The sequence below is a fragment of the Chlorocebus sabaeus genome, chromosome 16 (assembly GCF_047675955.1).
Source record: "Chlorocebus sabaeus isolate Y175 chromosome 16, mChlSab1.0.hap1, whole genome shotgun sequence".
NCBI classification, from domain to species: domain Eukaryota; kingdom Metazoa; phylum Chordata; class Mammalia; order Primates; family Cercopithecidae; genus Chlorocebus; species Chlorocebus sabaeus.
Window position 1 is genome coordinate 7348138 of NC_132919.1, and position 18437 is coordinate 7366574.

The 18437-nt window shown below is 47.8% G+C and overlaps 1 protein-coding gene across 1 annotated transcript in view; it reads left to right on the forward strand.

Annotated features, from left to right (window-relative positions):
- Window positions 1–10582, forward strand: part of POLR2A (RNA polymerase II subunit A) — a 32610-nt gene extending 22028 nt beyond the window's left edge. The window contains exons 20-29 of the mRNA XM_037987350.2: window positions 3725–3949; window positions 4712–4958; window positions 5301–5401; window positions 7164–7268; window positions 7356–7538; window positions 7779–7982; window positions 8126–8312; window positions 8447–8560; window positions 8744–8893; window positions 8991–10582. Of these exons, the coding sequence (XP_037843278.1) occupies window positions 3725–3949; window positions 4712–4958; window positions 5301–5401; window positions 7164–7268; window positions 7356–7538; window positions 7779–7982; window positions 8126–8312; window positions 8447–8560; window positions 8744–8893; window positions 8991–10147 (2673 nt within the window). The 3' untranslated portion in view covers window positions 10148–10582. The remainder of the gene's footprint in view (window positions 1–3724; window positions 3950–4711; window positions 4959–5300; window positions 5402–7163; window positions 7269–7355; window positions 7539–7778; window positions 7983–8125; window positions 8313–8446; window positions 8561–8743; window positions 8894–8990) is intronic.
- Window positions 10583–18437: the final 7855 nt, after the last annotated feature.

Here is an 18437-nt window from a genome sequence, read left to right on the forward strand (position 1 = left end):
GCAGATCACCTGAGGTCAGGAGTTTGAGAACAGAACAGCCAGACCAACAGGAAGAAACCCCACCTTTACTAAAAATACAAAATCAGCTGGGTGTGGTGGCATATGCCTGTAATCCCAGTTGCTCGGGAGGTGAGACAGGAGAATCACCTGAACCTGGGGGTGGAGGTTGCAGTGACCCGAGATTGCGCCATTGCACTCTAGCCTGGGCAACAAGAGTGAGACTCTGTATTTAAAAAAAAAAAAAAAAAAAACCCTAAATGAAAGACCTCTCGTGTTCATGGATTGGAAAACTTAATAATGTTGAATAGCACTACTTCCCAAAGCGAGCTGTATAGATCCAATATAATCCCTATCAAAATTCCAACTGGTTTTTTCCACAGACATTTACAACTTGATGTTAAAATTCATATGGAAATGCAAAGGATATAGTATAGCCAAGACAATATTTAAAAGTAACAAAAGTTGGACAACTCACATTCTCTGATTTCAAAACTTACTACAAAGCTACCGTAAGCAAGACAGTGTGCTTCTGTCATAAAGATACATATAAAGACTGATAGAGTAGAATTGAGAGTCCAGAAATAAACCCTCACATTTATGGTCACTTGATTTTTTGCAAGAGTCCCGATTTAATTAAATGGGGTAAGAATACTCTTTTTAGCAAATGCTGCTAGGGCAACTAGATACCCACATGCAGAAGAATGAAGTTGGATTCCTACCTCATACCATGTACAAAAACTATCTCAAAATGCCTAAATTCAAGAGCTGACACTATAAAAATACTCTTAGAAGGAAACTTGATCAAGTCTTCATGACTGGCTTAGGCAGTGAATTCTTAGGTATGACACCAAAAGCATAAGCATCCAAAGGAAAAAATAGATGAATTGAACTTCATCAAAATTTAAAACTTCATGGTTCATAGTACACTATCAAGAAAGTAAAAAGGTAACACAGAGAATGGGAGAAAATATTTGGAAGTCATCTGATAAGGGTCATACATATAGAATATGTAAAGGACTATATAGCAGGTCAACAATAGAAAGTCTCAATGGATTTCAATACTTGTTTCCTGGGTGGGCGTGGTGGCTCACGCCTGTAATCCCAGTACTTTGGGAGGCTGAGGCGGGCGGATCACCTGAGGTCGAGAGTTTGAGACCAGCCTGACCAACATGGAGAAACCCCATCTCTACTAAAAATACAAAATTAGCCGGGCGTGGTGGCGCATGCCTGTAATCCGAGTTACTGGGGATGCTGAGCCTGGAGAAGCTCACTTGAACCCGGGAGGTGGAGGTTGCAGTCAGCCAAGATCGTGCCATTGCACTCCAGCCTGGCCAACAAGAGTGAGACTCCATCTCAAAAATAATAATAAAAGGCCAAGCACGCCTATAATCCCAGCTTTGGGAGGCAAAAAGGGGGTGGATCCACGAGGTCAGGAGATAAGAGACCATCCTGGCTAACATGGTGAAACCCCGTCTCTACTAAAAAAAAAATACAAAAAATTAGCCAGGCATGGTGGTAGGCGCCTGTAGTCCCAGCTACTCGGGAGGCTGAGGCAGGAGAATGGTGTGAACCCGGGAGGCGAAGGTTGCAGTAAGCCGAGACCGTGCCATTGCACTCCAGCCTGGGCGACAGAGCGAGACTCTGTCTCAAAAAAAATAATAATAATAATAATAAAATTTAAAAACATGTTTCCCCGAAGAAGAGTACTACTTATGTAAATGATCAGTAAGTGCATGAAAAGATCCTCAACATCATTAGCCATCAGGGATAATGCACATGAAACCAGAGCAATGTGCCACTTCATGTCCACTAGGGTGACTGTAATCCAAACACAGATAATAACAAGTGTTGACAAGGATGTGGAAAAATTAGAACCCTCATACATTGCTAGTAGAAAAGGTACAACTGCTTTAGGAAGTTAAACATAGAGTTACCATATGGCCCAGCAGTTTCATTCCTAGATCTCTATATATATACACACACACACACACACACACACACACACACACACACACACTCTCAAGAGAACAGAAAGCATATGGCCACGCAAACATTTATACACAAATGTTCATATCAGTGTTACTGTAGTTAAGCAGTGAAAACAAGTGTCCACTGATGAATGTATAAGCAAAATGTGGTAGATCGCATATCCATTTGAGGGAACATCATTCAGCAATAAAAAGTAATGAACAGGCTGGGCATGGTGGCTCACGCTTGTAATCCCAGCACTTTGGGAGGCCGAGGCAGGCAGATCACTTGAGGTCAGGAGTTTCAGAGCAGCCTGCCCAACATGGAGAAACCTCATCTCTACCAAAAATAGGAAAATTAGCCAGGTGTGGTGGCACACGCTTGTTATCCCAGCTACTTGGGAGGCTAAGGCAGGAGGATCACTTGAACCTGGGCAGCAGAGGTTGCAGTGAGCTGAGTGAGATTGCATCACTGTACTCCAGCCTGGGCAACAGAGGGAGACCATCTCAAAAATAACTTAACAGCCAAGCACAGTGGCTGATGTCTATAATCCTAGCTCTTTGGGAGGCTGAGGTAGGAAGATTGCTTGAGCCCAAAAGTTCAAGACCACCCTTGGGCACATGGCAAAACCCCATCTCTACAAAAAAATTTAGCCAGGTGTGGTGGAGTGCCCCTGTAATCACAGCTACTTGGGAGGCTGAGGTGGGAGGATCACCTGAGGCCAGGAGGTTGAGGCTGCATTAGTGAGCTGAGATCATGCTACTGTACTTCAGCCTGGGTGACAGAGTGAGACTCTAAGAAGAAAAAAAAAAGTAATGAGCTGTCAAGCCACAGAAAGACAGTGATAAGCCAGATGCGGTGGCTTGTAACTATAATCTTAACACTTTGGGAGGCCGAGGCAGGAAGTTCACCAGAGCCCAGGAGTTGGAGACCAGCCTGGGCAACATTAACGAAATCCTGTCTCTACCAGTGATGAACTTTAAATGTATATTTACTTAGTGGAAGAAGTTAGTCTGAAAAAGTTATTGTGTGATTACAGTTTAATTTCATATGTGACTATCCCATAACAGATATGGAGAGCTTCCTATTTAGCTGTTATAGAATGAATATTTACCCGGTAATTTTAATATAGGTTTAGAAGTTTGAATCTTGGCCAGGTGCAGAAGCTCACACCTGTAATCCTAGCACTTTGGCAGGCCGAGGCGGGTGGATCACTTGAGGTCGGGAGTTTGAGACCAGCCTGACCAACATGGTGAAACCCCATCTCTACTGAAGATACAAAAAAATATTAGCTGGATGTGGTGGCACACACCTGTAATACCAGCTACTTGGGAGGCTGAGGCAGGAGAATTGCTTGAACCTGGGAGGCAGAAGTTGCAGGGAGGCAGAAGTTGCAGTGAGCCAAGATTGCGCCATTGCACTCCATCCTGGGCGACAGGGTGAGACTCCATCTCAGAAAAAAAGAAATTTGGATCTCAGATGGTATAGTAGCTTTCTTTGGATGTGCTGCATACCAGGTGCCAAATGGTGTCCTATAAATGGAAGCTCTTGTGTGAGGAAGGGGATGATAAATAGGAGTTTCTTTTTTTTTCTTTTATAGTTTGTCTGCCTTTTTCAAACTCATCTATCCATGTCCTTTAAGGTTACAGTTCTGGCCCTGACTGTCATAAGCCAGATGCGGATCTGCATCCTGCTCTCATTAACCGAAAGAGAGGCGTTGGCTTTGTCTGATGCTAGCTTTTCCTCTTTTCCTTAGGCCCATCCTGGGGAAATGGTGGGAGCTTTGGCTGCACAGTCCCTTGGAGAACCTGCCACTCAGATGACCTTGAATACCTTCCACTATGCTGGTGTGTCTGCCAAGAATGTGACGCTGGGTGTGCCCCGACTTAAGGAGCTCATCAACATTTCCAAGAAGCCAAAGACCCCTTCACTTACTGTCTTCTTGTTGGGCCAGTCTGCTCGAGATGCTGAGAGAGCCAAGGTAGGGATCCAGGGGTGCTGGGCTTCTTGGCAGGAAGAAAAGAACAACTCAACTGGGCATGGTGGCTCACGCCTGTAATCCCAGCACTTTGGGAGGCCAAGGCGGGTGGATCACCTGAGGTCAGGAGTTCAAGACCAACCTGGCCAACGTGGTGAAACCCCGTCTCTACTAAAAATACAAAAATTAGCTGGGCATGGTGACGAGTGCCCATAATCCCAGCTACTAGTAGGGGCTGAGGCAGGAGGATCGCTTGAACCTGGGAGGCAGAGGTTGCAGTGAGCTGAGATTGTGCCACTGCCCTCCAGCCTGGACAAGAGCGAGACTCCATCTCAAAAACAAAAGGAGAACTCTTCCCGTTGAATAAAGGGTTTTGGATTCCCTTGATAAGGACAGTTAGAAGAGGCCTTTAGAGGCCGGGCACGGTGGCTCACACCTGTAATCCCAGCACTTTGGGAGGCCGAGACGGGCAGATCACGAGGTCAGGAGATCAAGACTGTCCTGGCTAACACTGTGAAACCCCGTCTCTACTAAAAATACAAAAAATTAGCCGGGCGCGGTGGCGGGCGCCTGTAGTCCCAGCTACTCAGGAGGCTGAGGCAGGAGAATGGCGTGAACCCGGGAGGCGGAGCTTGCAGTGAGTGGAGATCGCGCCACTGCACTCCATCCTGGGCGACAGAGTGAGACTCCGTCTCAAAAAAAAAAAAAAAAAAGGCCTTTAGAGCTACTTGGTTCCCTGAATCATGGACTTCTGTCTGTTCCCAGGATATTCTGTGCCGCCTGGAGCATACAACGTTGAGGAAGGTGACTGCCAACACAGCCATCTACTATGACCCCAACCCCCAGAGCACGGTGGTGGCAGAGGACCAAGAGTGGGTGAATGTCTACTATGAAATGCCTGACTTTGATGTGGCCCGAATCTCCCCCTGGCTGTTGCGGGTGGAGCTGGATCGGAAGCACATGACTGATCGGAAGCTGACCATGGAGCAGATTGCTGAAAAGATCAATGCTGGTAAGCCTAGGAGAGCAGGCCTGGCTCAGGAGCCCCACTGTCTGTGCCACCACCTGTCGTGTTCACTGCATTTGAGCCCCTAAAGAGCTACCCACCCTCACTCCGTCCACATACCACTTCCGCCCATCCAAGGCATCCTCCAACTCTCCAGGTCCCCTCTGCACTCCCTTTCTTTTCTCGGTGTTCCCCCTTCCCCTTTCTGAGGGCTTCTATGAAAAAGGAAGTTTCTGTGAGGAGGAGTGGGGAGCCAAAAGAGCCTTGCTTAGAGGGAGCTGTGAATGGACAGTGCCTGGGGCCAGTCCTGTTAGCTGCAGCCTTTCTCATGGCTCCTCGCCCCACCAGGTTTTGGTGATGACTTGAACTGCATCTTTAATGATGACAACGCAGAGAAGCTGGTGCTCCGTATTCGCATCATGAACAGCGATGAGAACAAGATGCAGGAGGTAATAGGGGATCCAGGAAGAAGTTGATGTGTCACATGTGTAGAACTCATGAATCATGTTAGGGACCAAAGAAAAGAAGATGCAGTCACCACTGAGGGGGCCCGGGTGCAGGGGCCAGGCCTGTAATCCCAGCACTGAGGGGGGCCGGGCGCGGGGGCCAGGCCTGTAATCCCAGCACTGAGGGGGGCCGGGCATGGGGGCCAGGCCTGTAATCCCAGCACTGAGGGGGGCTGGGCGCGGAGCCCCGGGCCTGTAATCCCAGTACTGTGGGAGGCTGAGGTGGGTGGATCACCTGAGGTCAGCCTGACCAACACGGAGAAACCCCATCTCGTGTTACTAAAAATATAAAATTAGCCAGCCATGGTGGTGCGTGCCTGTAATCCCAGCTACTCGGGAGACTGAGGCAGGAGAATGGCTTGAACTCAGGAGGCGGAGGTTGCAGTGAGCCAAGATCATGCCATTGCACTCCAACGTGGGCAACAAGAGTGAAACTCCGTCTCAATAAACATTGAGGGGCGGGTCGTACCCACCTAATTTCGGGATAGGGGATGGTGATGAGCAACGATTTTCAAAACCCACAGCACCGGCTAAGTAGATAAAACAGCTGGTGTTGAAATAGGAGATAGGAGTGCCTCCCTGTTGCCCTGTCCCCTGGCTTTCCTCCCCTGAGCCTCCTGCAGCTTGCTTTGCTTAGGGAATACAAACGCCAGCCCTGAGGCAGGGGCCAGACTTGGGGGCAGGTTGCATAGTAGGAATTGCTATGTCCTAGAGGAAGTCGTGTGACAGGCATAACAAGACCCATGAAAAGACTGAATCAGTGACTTCACTCCTGGGCATGGCTCCTGAGATACTTGTTTAGCACATGTTGGTGCCTGGTGCTTTAGTAATAAAAACTGAAGAACTCAGGCCGGGCGTGGTGGCTCAGACTTGTAATCCCAGCACTTTGGGAGGCCAAGGCGGGCAGATTACCTGAGGTCAGGGGTTGGACACCAGCTTGACCAACATGGAGAAACCCCGTCTCTACTGAAAATACAAAATTAGCCGGGCATGGTGGCGCATGCCTGTAATCTCAGCTACTCGGGAGGCTGAGGCAGGAGAACCGCTTGAACCTGGGAGGCGGAGGTTGCAGTGAGGCAAGATGGCGCCATTGCACTCCAGCCTGGGCAACAAGAGTAAGACTCCATCTCAAAAATAAACAAAAAAAAAACTGAAGAACTCACTAACTACTGAACTGCTGTCAGAAAACAGTTATAAAAGCTTTGATAGGTCTTGATGGAATACAATATATGGCCATTAAAAGAGATCACTGTCATGCCAGCGGCAGCCTAGGTGAACGTGTGGTTAAGTGCTAGAGCAGGGAATGGTGTGTGTTTGGGTACAGTGGTTGGAGGACATGACACTTTCATGGAGCCCGCCTCTCGCTAGGCAGGACTGCACCAGAGTGGAAGTTGTGATAGGTTGGTGGGATTTGGGTGCCTTTCCTTAGGCTGCTTTGAATATTGTAAAATCAGGATAAAAGTCTCACTGGAGAATTGCTGGAACCTGGTGGGTAGAGGTTGCAGTGAGCCGAGATCGTGCCATTGCACTCCAGCCCAGGCTGATAACAGTGAGACTCCGTCTCAAAAAAAAAACTGTCTCACTGGAACTGTGAGGGGCAGAGCCTGGTGACTGACTTGTTAGGCCCTCAAGGAGGCTGTAGTTGGAGGTGAGAGCTGGGGAAGAGACCAGAGGATGCCGAGTGCTGACCTCACTCTCGCTGCAGGAGGAAGAGGTGGTGGATAAGATGGATGATGATGTCTTCCTGCGCTGCATTGAGTCCAACATGCTGACAGATATGACCCTGCAGGGCATCGAGCAGATCAGCAAGGTCAGCCGTCCCCTCCGCCACCGCCTTCTTCCTCCCTCTCCCCGACTCCCCGCCCTGCCCACCCTGAGCACGCTGTCTTTCCCACAGGTGTACATGCACTTGCCTCAGACAGACAACAAGAAGAAAATCATTATCACAGAGGATGGGGAATTCAAGGCCCTGCAGGAGTGGATCCTGGAGACGGATGGCGTGAGCTTGATGCGGGTGCTGAGTGAGAAGGATGTGGACCCCGTGCGCACCACGTCCAATGACATTGTGGAGATCTTCACGGTGAGCCCTAGTGTGCTGCCCAGTGGCCTTTCGTGGATCTCTGGCTCTCAGGCCCCTCATTCTGTGCTGTCCACTCACAGGATTTCTTCAGGCTCAGACTTTTTCTGCCTGAATCCATTTCTGAGTGTGGGATGTCCTGGCTCCTGACCCGCTCCCTGGATCTGGGTGGTGGCAGAAGCAGGAAAGAGAGCAGAATTGCTCAGTCCTGACCCTCCCATCTGCTTCCCTCCCCTGTGCCAGGTGCTGGGCATTGAAGCTGTGCGGAAGGCCCTGGAGCGGGAGCTGTACCATGTCATCTCGTTTGATGGCTCCTATGTCAATTACCGACACTTGGCTCTCTTGTGTGATACCATGACCTGTCGTGGCCATTTGATGGCCATCACCCGACACGGAGTCAACCGCCAGGACACAGGACCACTCATGAAGTGTTCCTTTGAGGAAACGGTAACAGTGGAATTTCTGAATAGGGCAGAAGGAGGGAGCAGTGTGGGAAGAAGGGCACCCACTTTGGGCGGCTGGGCTGTGGTGATGGGACAGCCAGGTGCTGTGTGTGGTGGGGTCTCACGGGGCCTGTCTGCTCTGTTCAGGTGGATGTGCTTATGGAAGCAGCCGCACACGGCGAGAGCGACCCCATGAAGGGGGTCTCTGAGAATATCATGCTGGGCCAGCTGGCTCCAGCCGGCACTGGCTGCTTTGACCTACTGCTTGATGCAGAGAAGTGCAAGTATGGCATGGAGATCCCCACCAATATCCCCGGCCTGGGGGCTGCTGGACGTGAGTATGAGGCCCTAGCTGCCCAGTACCTGCCTGCATTGGCGAGGCGATGGGGCAGGCCATGGGTGGGAGGGTGTCGCTAGTCTGTTGTTGCTGTTCTTGCTCCTCACGATTTCCTGTGTGCCTCTTTGCAGCCACCGGCATGTTCTTTGGCTCAGCACCCAGTCCCATGGGTGGAATCTCTCCTGCCATGACGCCTTGGAACCAGGGTGCAACCCCTGCCTACGGCGCCTGGTCCCCCAGTGTTGGTGAGTAACCTGATCCAGGAAGAGGGCCCTCCAGGTGGTTCAGAGGTGGGTGAGCTGGGATCATGAACGGCAGCCCTTGTTGGAACTCTTGAAGGCCGCAGAGGGCTAGTGAAAGGTGGGCAGGAAGAATTGGGGGCATTTGATCTTCAGCTCTGGCCTTAACTTGCTTTTCTCACTCTGTAGGGAGTGGAATGACCCCAGGGGCAGCTGGCTTCTCTCCCAGTGCTGCATCAGATGCCAGTGGCTTCAGCCCAGGTTACTCCCCTGCCTGGTCTCCCACACCGGGCTCCCCGGGGTCCCCGGGTCCCTCAAGCCCTTACATCCCTTCACCAGGTGAGCTGTCGCCATCTGTCGGGCCAGGTTTGTTTCTTCCTCAGTTCTGGGTGAGTCTGTCCATTGCTCATCTCCTTTGTTGGCTGTTTCCCCACAGGTGGTGCCATGTCTCCCAGCTACTCGCCAACGTCACCTGCCTACGAGCCCCGCTCTCCTGGGGGCTACACACCCCAGAGTCCCTCTTATTCCCCCACTTCACCCTCCTACTCCCCTACCTCTCCATCATATTCTCCAACCAGTCCCAACTATAGTCCCACATCACCCAGCTACTCACCGACCTCTCCCAGCTACTCGCCAACCTCTCCCAGCTACTCACCCACCTCTCCCAGCTACTCACCCACCTCTCCCAGCTACTCACCCACCTCTCCCAGCTACTCGCCCACTTCCCCTAGCTACTCGCCCACCTCTCCCAGCTACTCGCCGACATCTCCTAGCTACTCACCAACATCTCCCAGCTACTCGCCAACTTCACCCAGCTATTCTCCCACTTCCCCCAGCTACTCACCAACCTCTCCAAGCTATTCACCCACCTCCCCCAGCTACTCACCCACTTCCCCAAGTTACTCACCCACCAGCCCGAACTATTCTCCAACCAGTCCCAATTACACCCCAACATCACCCAGCTACAGCCCGACATCACCCAGCTATTCACCTACTAGTCCCAACTACACGCCTACCAGCCCTAACTACAGCCCAACCTCTCCCAGCTACTCACCAACATCACCCAGTTATTCCCCGACCTCACCAAGTTACTCCCCTTCCAGCCCACGATACACACCACAGTCTCCAACCTATACCCCAAGCTCACCCAGCTACAGCCCCAGCTCGCCCAGCTACAGCCCAACCTCACCCAAGTACACCCCAACCAGTCCTTCCTACAGTCCCAGCTCCCCAGAGTATACCCCAACCTCCCCCAAGTACTCACCTACCAGTCCCAAATATTCACCCACCTCTCCCAAGTACTCTCCTACCAGTCCCACCTATTCACCCACCACCCCGAAATACTCCCCAACATCCCCTACTTATTCCCCAACCTCTCCAGTCTACACCCCAACCTCTCCCAAGTACTCACCTACTAGTCCCACTTACTCGCCCACTTCTCCCAAATACTCACCCACTAGCCCCACCTACTCACCCACCTCTCCCAAAGGCTCGACTTACTCTCCCACTTCCCCTGGTTACTCGCCCACCAGCCCCACCTACAGCCTCACCAGCCCGGCCATCAGCCCGGATGACAGCGATGAGGAGAACTGAGGGCTCGTGGGGTGCGGCAGCGGGCTAGGGTCCAGGGCAGCTTGCCCATGCTGCTGTGCAGTTCTTGCTTTCCTCGTGGGGTGTCACCCCCAGCCCAGCTCCCTTGTACATAAACGCCTTGTGGCAGAGCTCTTGGTGAACTTCTGGATCCCGTTTCTGATGCAGACTCTTGTCTCGTTCTCCACTCATGCTGTCAGAACCCACTGGCCCAGTGGTGGTCTCCATTCCTACCCCACCCATCCCTCGCCTGTCCCCAAATTGAAGATCCTTCCTTGCCTGTGACTTGATGTGGGAGCGGGTAAAGGGCATTTTAACTTAGGGGTAGTTCCTGCTCTGAGTGGTTACAGCTGATCCTCAAGAAGAAAGCTAAAGCTGCCTTTTGTCTGTTATTTTATTTTTTTGAAGTTTAAATAAAGTTTACTAATTTTGACCAAAGGTGTGACCATGGAGTGCTTCATTGGGATTCAGGGGACCCGCAGGCCCTGCCTCCTGCCTCCTGCCTCCTGCCTCTTGCCTCCTGCCTGGGCTGCTGCTGATCTGTTAGCGGGAGGGGACCTTCCAATCACTCAGCCTGCGCACAGCCCCTGCTCTGTGCTGACTTTGTTGTAGTCACAACAGATGCAGCTCTTGCCCTGCATTAAGGTGATACTAGCCATAACAGCTTTTTAACCTGTTTTACTGATTGTCATAAATAATTTGGAAAAGTGTAGAAAGGTATAATGCAGAGGGAGAAAAATGATCACCCTTAATCCCACCACTAGGAGGCATACTTTCTTTTGGTATTTTTTTCCTACACTTTTCTTGAGTCACTAACAAATGAACAAAAATGTACTTTTATTTTGGCCTCAAACCAAGAATGAAAAGATGATATAGATGCTGTAATACAGAAGCTGAAGTTAAAGGATTTGGGGGTAATATGCTGGTTTTAGCTGGCCATTTTTTCCCCTTTCATTAGCACCTTAATGTGGGTATCAATGTTCTACATCCTCTGCAAGTCATTTCTGGTTTATTTTAGGTATTTTTATTTTATTTATTTTTGAGACAGAGTCTAGCTCTGTCACCCAGGCTGGAGTGCAGCGGCACAGTCAACCTCTGCTTCCCAGGTTCAAGCAATTCTATCTCAGCCTCCCAAGTACCTGGGATTACAGGTGCCCACCACCATGCCCAGCTACTTTTTGTATTTTTAACAGAGATGAGATTTCACCCTGTTGGCCAGGCTGGTCTCAAACTCCTGGTTTCAGGTGAACCGCCCACCTCGGCCTCCCAAAGTTCTGGGATTACAGGCGTGAGCCGCTGCGCCTGGCCTATTCAGCCTTTGCTCTCATTCCTGAAAGTGAGTTCCCCGTGACATCATTCCCCTTCGCCTAAAGAACTTCTAGTATTTCTTGTAGAGCAGCATTGCTGGTGATAAATGATCTTAGTTTTCTTTTTGTCGGGAAATGTCTATTTTGCCTTCATTCCTAAAGAATATCTTCGCTGGAGATAGGCTTCTGGTGTGACAGGTTTATTTTTTTCTTTTAGCACTTTTTTTTGTTTGTTTGTTTTTTGTTTAGGAGCAGAGGTTTAATACGCAAAGATAAAGGAGAACAGCTCTCTCCCTTGTGGGAGAGGGGCTTCTGAAAGGGAAGTCCTTAAGATGTCCTATCTTCCGGCCCTCAGTTTCTAGTGAGAAGTTCACAGTCTTTGGGATCATTATTTCCTGTTATTTTTCTCTAAATCCTTTCAAGATTTTCTTTTTATCTCTGGTTCTTTGGTTTTTGACAGTTTGGCTTTGGTGTGTGTATTGAAGTTCTCCAGAGAAGCAGAACCACTGGGGGAGATACATATGTCTCTTCTGTGCTAATAATCACATTACTTTTATATGTGATTATATATATATACATATATATACACATTTTTGTTTTTTCTATTTATTGAGCTTCCCCACAGCAAAAATGAGGGGTTTTGTCATGGGAATTGGCTCAAACGATTACAGGGACCAAGAAGTTTCACAATCTGCCATCTGTAATCTGGAGAACCAGGAAGCTGGTGGTGTAATTCAGTCTGAGTCCAAAGGCCTGAGAACTGGAGGTGGGGTGGTGGTGGTAGTGGTGGCAGTGGCAGTGGTGGTGCTGGTGTAAGTCCTGGAGTCTAAAGACCCAAGAATCAGGAGCTCCTAGGTCCAAAGGCAGGAGAAGTTGGATGTCTGAACTCAAGGAGAGGACTCACCCTTCCTCTTATCTTTCTGTTCTTTCCAAGCCCTCACTTGATTGGACAATGCCCAACTACACTGGTGCAAGAGAACCTTACTCAGTCTACCGATTCAAATGCCGATCTCTTCAAGAAACACTCTCACCGACACACCCAGAAACAATGTTTTTCCAGCTCTCTGGGCGTTCCTTGACTCAGTCAAGTTGACGCATAACATTAACCATCACCGTGTGCCCAGGCAGTTTTCTCATTTATCTGTTTGGGTTTCCCTGAGATTTTTTGATTCTGTAAAATTGTCTTTTAGCGTATTTGGGAAGTTTTTAGATGTTCTTTCAAATATGTTTTTCTGTCCTATTCTTTCCTTCTGAGAATTCAGTAGCATGCCTACTAGACTTTTTGATTTCCCCCCACAGATTTTTTTTTTTTTTTTTTGAGACGGAGTCTTGCTCTGTCGCCCGGGCTGGAGTGCAGTGGCCGGATCTCAGCTCACTGCAAGCTCCGCCTCCCGGGTTTACGCCATTCTCCTGCCTCAGCCTCCCGAGTAGCGGGGACTACAGGCGCCCGCCACCTCGCCCGGCTAGTTTTTTTGAGTTTTTAGTAGAGACGGGGTTTCACTGTGTTAGCCAGGATGGTCTCGATCTCCTGACCTCGTGATCCGCCCGTCTCGGCCTCCCAAAGTGCTGGGATTACAGGCTTGAGCCACCGCGCCCGGCCCCCGCCACAGATTTTTGAGGCTCTTAATCATTTTTGCAAATTTTTCTCTCATTCTTTTTTTTTGAGATGGAGTTTCACTTTTGTTGCCCAGGCTGGAGTGCGATGGCACGATCTTGGCTCATTGCAACCTCCGCCTCCTGGGTTCAAGCAGGTCTCCTGCCTCAGCCTCCGGACTAGCTGGGATTACAGGCATACGCCACCACACCCAGCTAATTTCGTTTTTTTTGTTTGTTTGTTTGTTTTAGTAGAGACGGAGTTTCACCATGTTGGTCAGGCTGGTCTTGAACTCCTGACCTCAGGTGATCCACCCACGTCGGCCTCCCAAAGTGCTGGGATTACAGGTGTGAGCCACTGCGCCTGGTTCGGGGGGCACATTTTAATCAGCAAAATCATCAACAAAAACCTTAAAACTATGAAAAACATGTCATTAAGTAGATTGGAAATAGAAAACTAGAAGGTAGAGCACCACCTTGTCTATCCTCAGTGGTGAACATGTGCGTTGGATGACTCAAATTTTTCACCAGTTTGCTCATGTCTGCAAATGGCCACAAATATTGATTTTAAAGTTGTAAATAAATTTTAGGAAGTAGGTGAATTTGCAAATATTAAATCCACAAACAATAAGAATCAACTGTATGTATGTATGTGTCTTCTCTTTTTCTCTTTCTCTCCCTCTCTCCATTTTTTCGTTCATCCTGAGAATATATATATAATTTTTTTGAGACAGGTTTTCACTCTGTTGCCCAGGCTGGAGTGCAGTGGTGCAATCTCAGCTCACTGCAGCCTCAACCTCCCAGGCTCAAGCGATCCTCCCACTCAGGCTCCTGAGTAGGCAGAACTACAGGTGTGAGTCACCACGCCTGGCTGATTTCATTTTTTGTAGAGACAAGGTGTCACTATGTTGCCCAGGCTGGTCTTGAACTCCTGAACTCAAGCAATCCTCCCTCCTTGGCCTCCCAAAGTGCTGGAATTACAGGCATGTGTCACTGTGCCCAGCCAGGTGGTTCATTTTTGGTTTTCTTTTTTATTATTATTTTTTGGGGGTGGAGTTTCGCTCCCGTCACCAAGGAGTGCAACGGCACAATCTCGGCTCACCTCAACCTTTGCCTCCTGGGTTAAATCGATTCTCCTGTCTCAGCCTCCCAAGTAGCTGGGGATTACAGGCATGCACCACCACACCCGGCTTTTTTTATTTGTTTGTTTTGTTTTGTTTTGTTTTGAGATGGAGTCTTGCTCTGTCGCCCAGGCTGGAGTACGGTGGCGTGATCTTGGCTTACTGCAGCCTCCACCTCCCGGGTTCAAGTGATTCTCCTGCCTCAGCCTCCCTAGTAGCTGGGACTACAGGCGTGTGCCACCACACCCAGCTAATTTTTTTTAGTAGAGACTGGGTTTCACCTTGTTAGCAAGGGTGGTCTCGATTTCCTGACCTCGTGATCCACCCACCTTGGCCTCCCAAAGCACTGGGATTACAGGCATGAGCCACTGTGCCCAGCCTCAAGCCATAAGTTTTTATGATGATTCTATTATCATTGTTCCAAATCATTTTCTAATTTCCATTTTGATTTGATTGATCTGTGAGTGATTTATTTTGTACATATATATATGTTTTGTGGGGTTTTTTTTTCTGTTTTTTGAGACAGAGTCGCACTCTGACACCAAGGTTTGGAGTGCAGTGGTACAATCCCAGCTCACTGCAACCTTCACCTCCTGGGTTCCCATGATTCTACAACTTCTACTGCCTCAGCCTCCTGAGTAGCTAGAATTACAGGTGTGCGCCACCAGACCCAGCTAATTTTTTTTGTATTTTTAGTAAAGATAGGGTTTTACCATGTTGGCCAGGCTGGTCTTGAACTCCTGACCTCAGGGTGATAAACCCACCTCTGCCTCCCAAAGTGCTGGGATTACAGGCATGAGCCACTGGGCCTGGCCAATTGTTCAATTTCTTACTTGTCTTACTTTGTATGCTTAATGTTTTTAGTTCATTCCAGCTTAAAACTAATACTTTCCTGGTGAATTGAATCTTTTGTCATTGTAGCAATCCTCTTTATCTCAAGAAGTGCTTTGTAACTTAGGGGGTCAATTTTTGTTTATTTGTTTTTGTTTTGAGACAGAGTCTCGCTCTGTCGCCCAGGCTGGAGTGTGATGGTGTAATCTCAGCTCACTGCAACCTCCGTCTGTCGGGTTTAAGCAATTCTCCTGCCTCAGCCTCCCAAGTACTGGGATTACAGGCACCTGCCACCATGCCCGGCTAATTTTTGTGTATTTAGTGGAGACACGGTTTCACCATGTTGGCCAGGCTGGTCTTGAACTCCTGACTTCAGATGATCCACCCGCCTTGGCCTCCCAAAGTGCTGGGATTATAGGCGTGAGCCACCGTACCTGGCCAACTTAGGGTCAATTTTATCCGAGATAGCTACACCAGTTTTTCTTTCAGTTGGTATTTTTCAAGTATATTATTCTTCCATATTTCTGTATCCTTACATTTAAGCCTCTTATAAATAGCATATCATGGACTTTTGTTTTTATACCTTCTTACAACCATTTGTCCTTTTATTGGAGAATTTAGTCTACTTGCATTTAGTATGACGACTAATACATTTGGATTTTGTTTCTACTCTCTTATTTACTTCATTGTTATCTTTCTCACTTTTCCTCCTTTCCTCTCTTGCCTTCCAGAGGGTTAATATTTTTTCTCATTATTTTCTCACTATATGTTTAAAATCTATGCTTTATGTCTGTTTTTTGTGTGTGACTACCCAAATTATTATTTTTTTCTTTTTTGTGTTTTATTTTTAAAATTTTTATCAAAATTATTTTAAGCTGTATAAGTTAAAGTCTAAAGTCAGAAATACAGGCTGGATGCAGTGGCTCATGCCTATAATCCCAGCGCTTTAGGAGGCTGAGGCAGGAGGATCACTTGAGTCCAGGAGGTCGAGGCTGCAGTGAGCCAAGATAATGGCACTGCACTCCACCCTGGGTGACAGGGTGAACCCTGTCTCTAATCAATCACAATCAAATCAAATAAATAAATAAAAATAAGATAAAATATAGTTTAAAAATACAGTTACTCTCTTGCTCAATCATACTAGGATCTTATAATGCTTCAATTCTGAACACTTTCATTTAAATGCAACTACTGTCTAGTATTTGTACTATGACAATTCTCATAAATAAGATTATATTTTACTATTAAAGTTTGTTTAGATTTCCTTAGATATCTGTCAATATCTATTTTTTCTTTTTTTTTTTTTGAGACGGAGTTTCACTCTTGTTGCCCAGGCTGGAGTGCAGTGGCGAGATCTTGGCTCATCGCAACCTCTGCCTCCCAGGTTCAAGCGATTCTCCTGCCTCAGCCTCCCAAGTAGCTGGGATTACAGGCATGTGCCACCACACCCGGCTAATTTTGTATTTTTTAGTAGAGACGGGGTTTCTCCATGTTGGTCAGGCTGGTTTCAAACTCCCGACCTCGGGTGATGCGCCTGCCTCGGCCTCCCAAAGTGCTAGGATTATAGGCATGAGCCACCTTGCCTGGCCTCAATATCTTTTCTCATGATTCCTTCTTGCATCTCAAATTTTATTTCATCTGGGATCATGTTTCTTCTGTCTGATGCATGTCCCACAATTTCCTGTAATGAGTTGTGTTGGTCTTAATCTTTTTCAGCTTTTGTTTATCTGATGATATATTTATTGCACTCTCATTCTCTTTACATAACAGCTTTCTTCAGATATAATTAATATATGATACAATTCACCTAAAGTGTAGATTTCAATGGTTTTTAACATATTCAGACTTGTATGACCACCACAGTCAGTTTTAGAACAGCTTAATCACCCCAAAAGAAACCCCATATACTGGTCCGGCTTGGTGGCTCCCACCTGTAATCCTCCCACCACTTTGGGAGGCTGAGGCAGACGGATCACGAGGTCAGAGTTCGACACCAGCCTGGCCAACATGGTGAAACCCCATCTCTCCTAAAAATACAAAAATTAGCTGGGTGTGGTGGCAGGCACCTGTAATCCCAGCTATTCTGGAGGCTGAGGCAGGAGAATTCCTTGAACTGGAAGGTGGAGGTTGCAGTGAGCTAAGATCGCGTCACTGCACTTCAGGCTGGGCAGCAAAAGTGAAACTTCATCTCAAAAAAAAGGAAAAAGAAGCCGGGCATGGTGGCTTATGCCTGTGATCCCAGCACTTTGGGAGGCCGAGGTAGGTGGATCACGAGGTCAGGAGTTCGAGATCAGCCCGGCCAACATGGTGAAACCCCACCTCTACTAAAAATACAAAAATTAGCCGGGCTTGGCAGTGGGTGCCTGTAATCCCAGCTACTTGGGAAGCTGAGGTAGGAGAATTGCCTGAACCCGGGAGGTGGAGGTTGCAGTGAGCTGAGGTCACACCACTGCACTCCAGCCTGGGTAATAGAGCAAGACTCCATCTCAACAACAACAACAACAACAACAACAAAACCTATATACATTAGCAGTAACTCTTCATTTTGTTTAGCCCCCAAGCCCTGCACTAAGCAATCATAAACCTATGTTCTGTCTCTTTATATTTGCTTATTCTGGTCACTTCGTATTAATGGAATTGTAGAATATGTGATATTTTGTGATTGGCTTCTTTCACTTATATAATTTCAACATTCATACATTTTGTAGCCTATATCAGCAATTCATCACTTTTTGTTGTCATGTATTCCATTGTATATGAATATGCCACATTTTCTTTATTCATTCATGAGTTGATGGACTTTGGGAGGTTTCATTTTTTTTTTTTTTTTTTTGAGACAGTCTCACTCTGTCACCCATACTGGAGTGTAGTGGTGTGATCTCAGCTCACTGCAACCTCAGCCTCCCATGTTCAAGCAATTCTCCCGCTTCAGCCTCCCGAGTAGCTGGGATTACAGCCATGTGCCACCATGCCCAGCTAATTTTTTGTATTTTTAGTAGAGATGGGGTTTCACCATGTTGGCCAGGCTGGTCTCGAACTCCTGACTTCAGCTGATCCACCCACCTCAGCCTTCCCAAAGTTCTGGAATTACAGGTGTGAGCCACTGTGCCCAGTCTAGTTTTTTTTTTTTTTTTTTTTTTAAACTAATATGTGTAAGTGTGGATCTCTTTGTGTCTATTCTGCGTAATTTGTTGAACTCTGAATTTGTACATTAAAGTTTCTCAGTAAGTTTGGGAAGTTTCCAGCCAATTATTTCTTTGACTTTTATTCTGCTCGTTCTCTCCTCTGTTTCTAGTATTTCTCTTACATGTATGGTGGTGTGCTTAATGGTGTCTCATGTTTCTTTAAGGCTCTGTTTATTTTTCTTATTTTTGAGAAAGAGTCTTGCTCTGTTGCCCAGGCTGGAGTGCAGAGGCGCCATCTCGGCTCACTGCAACCTCT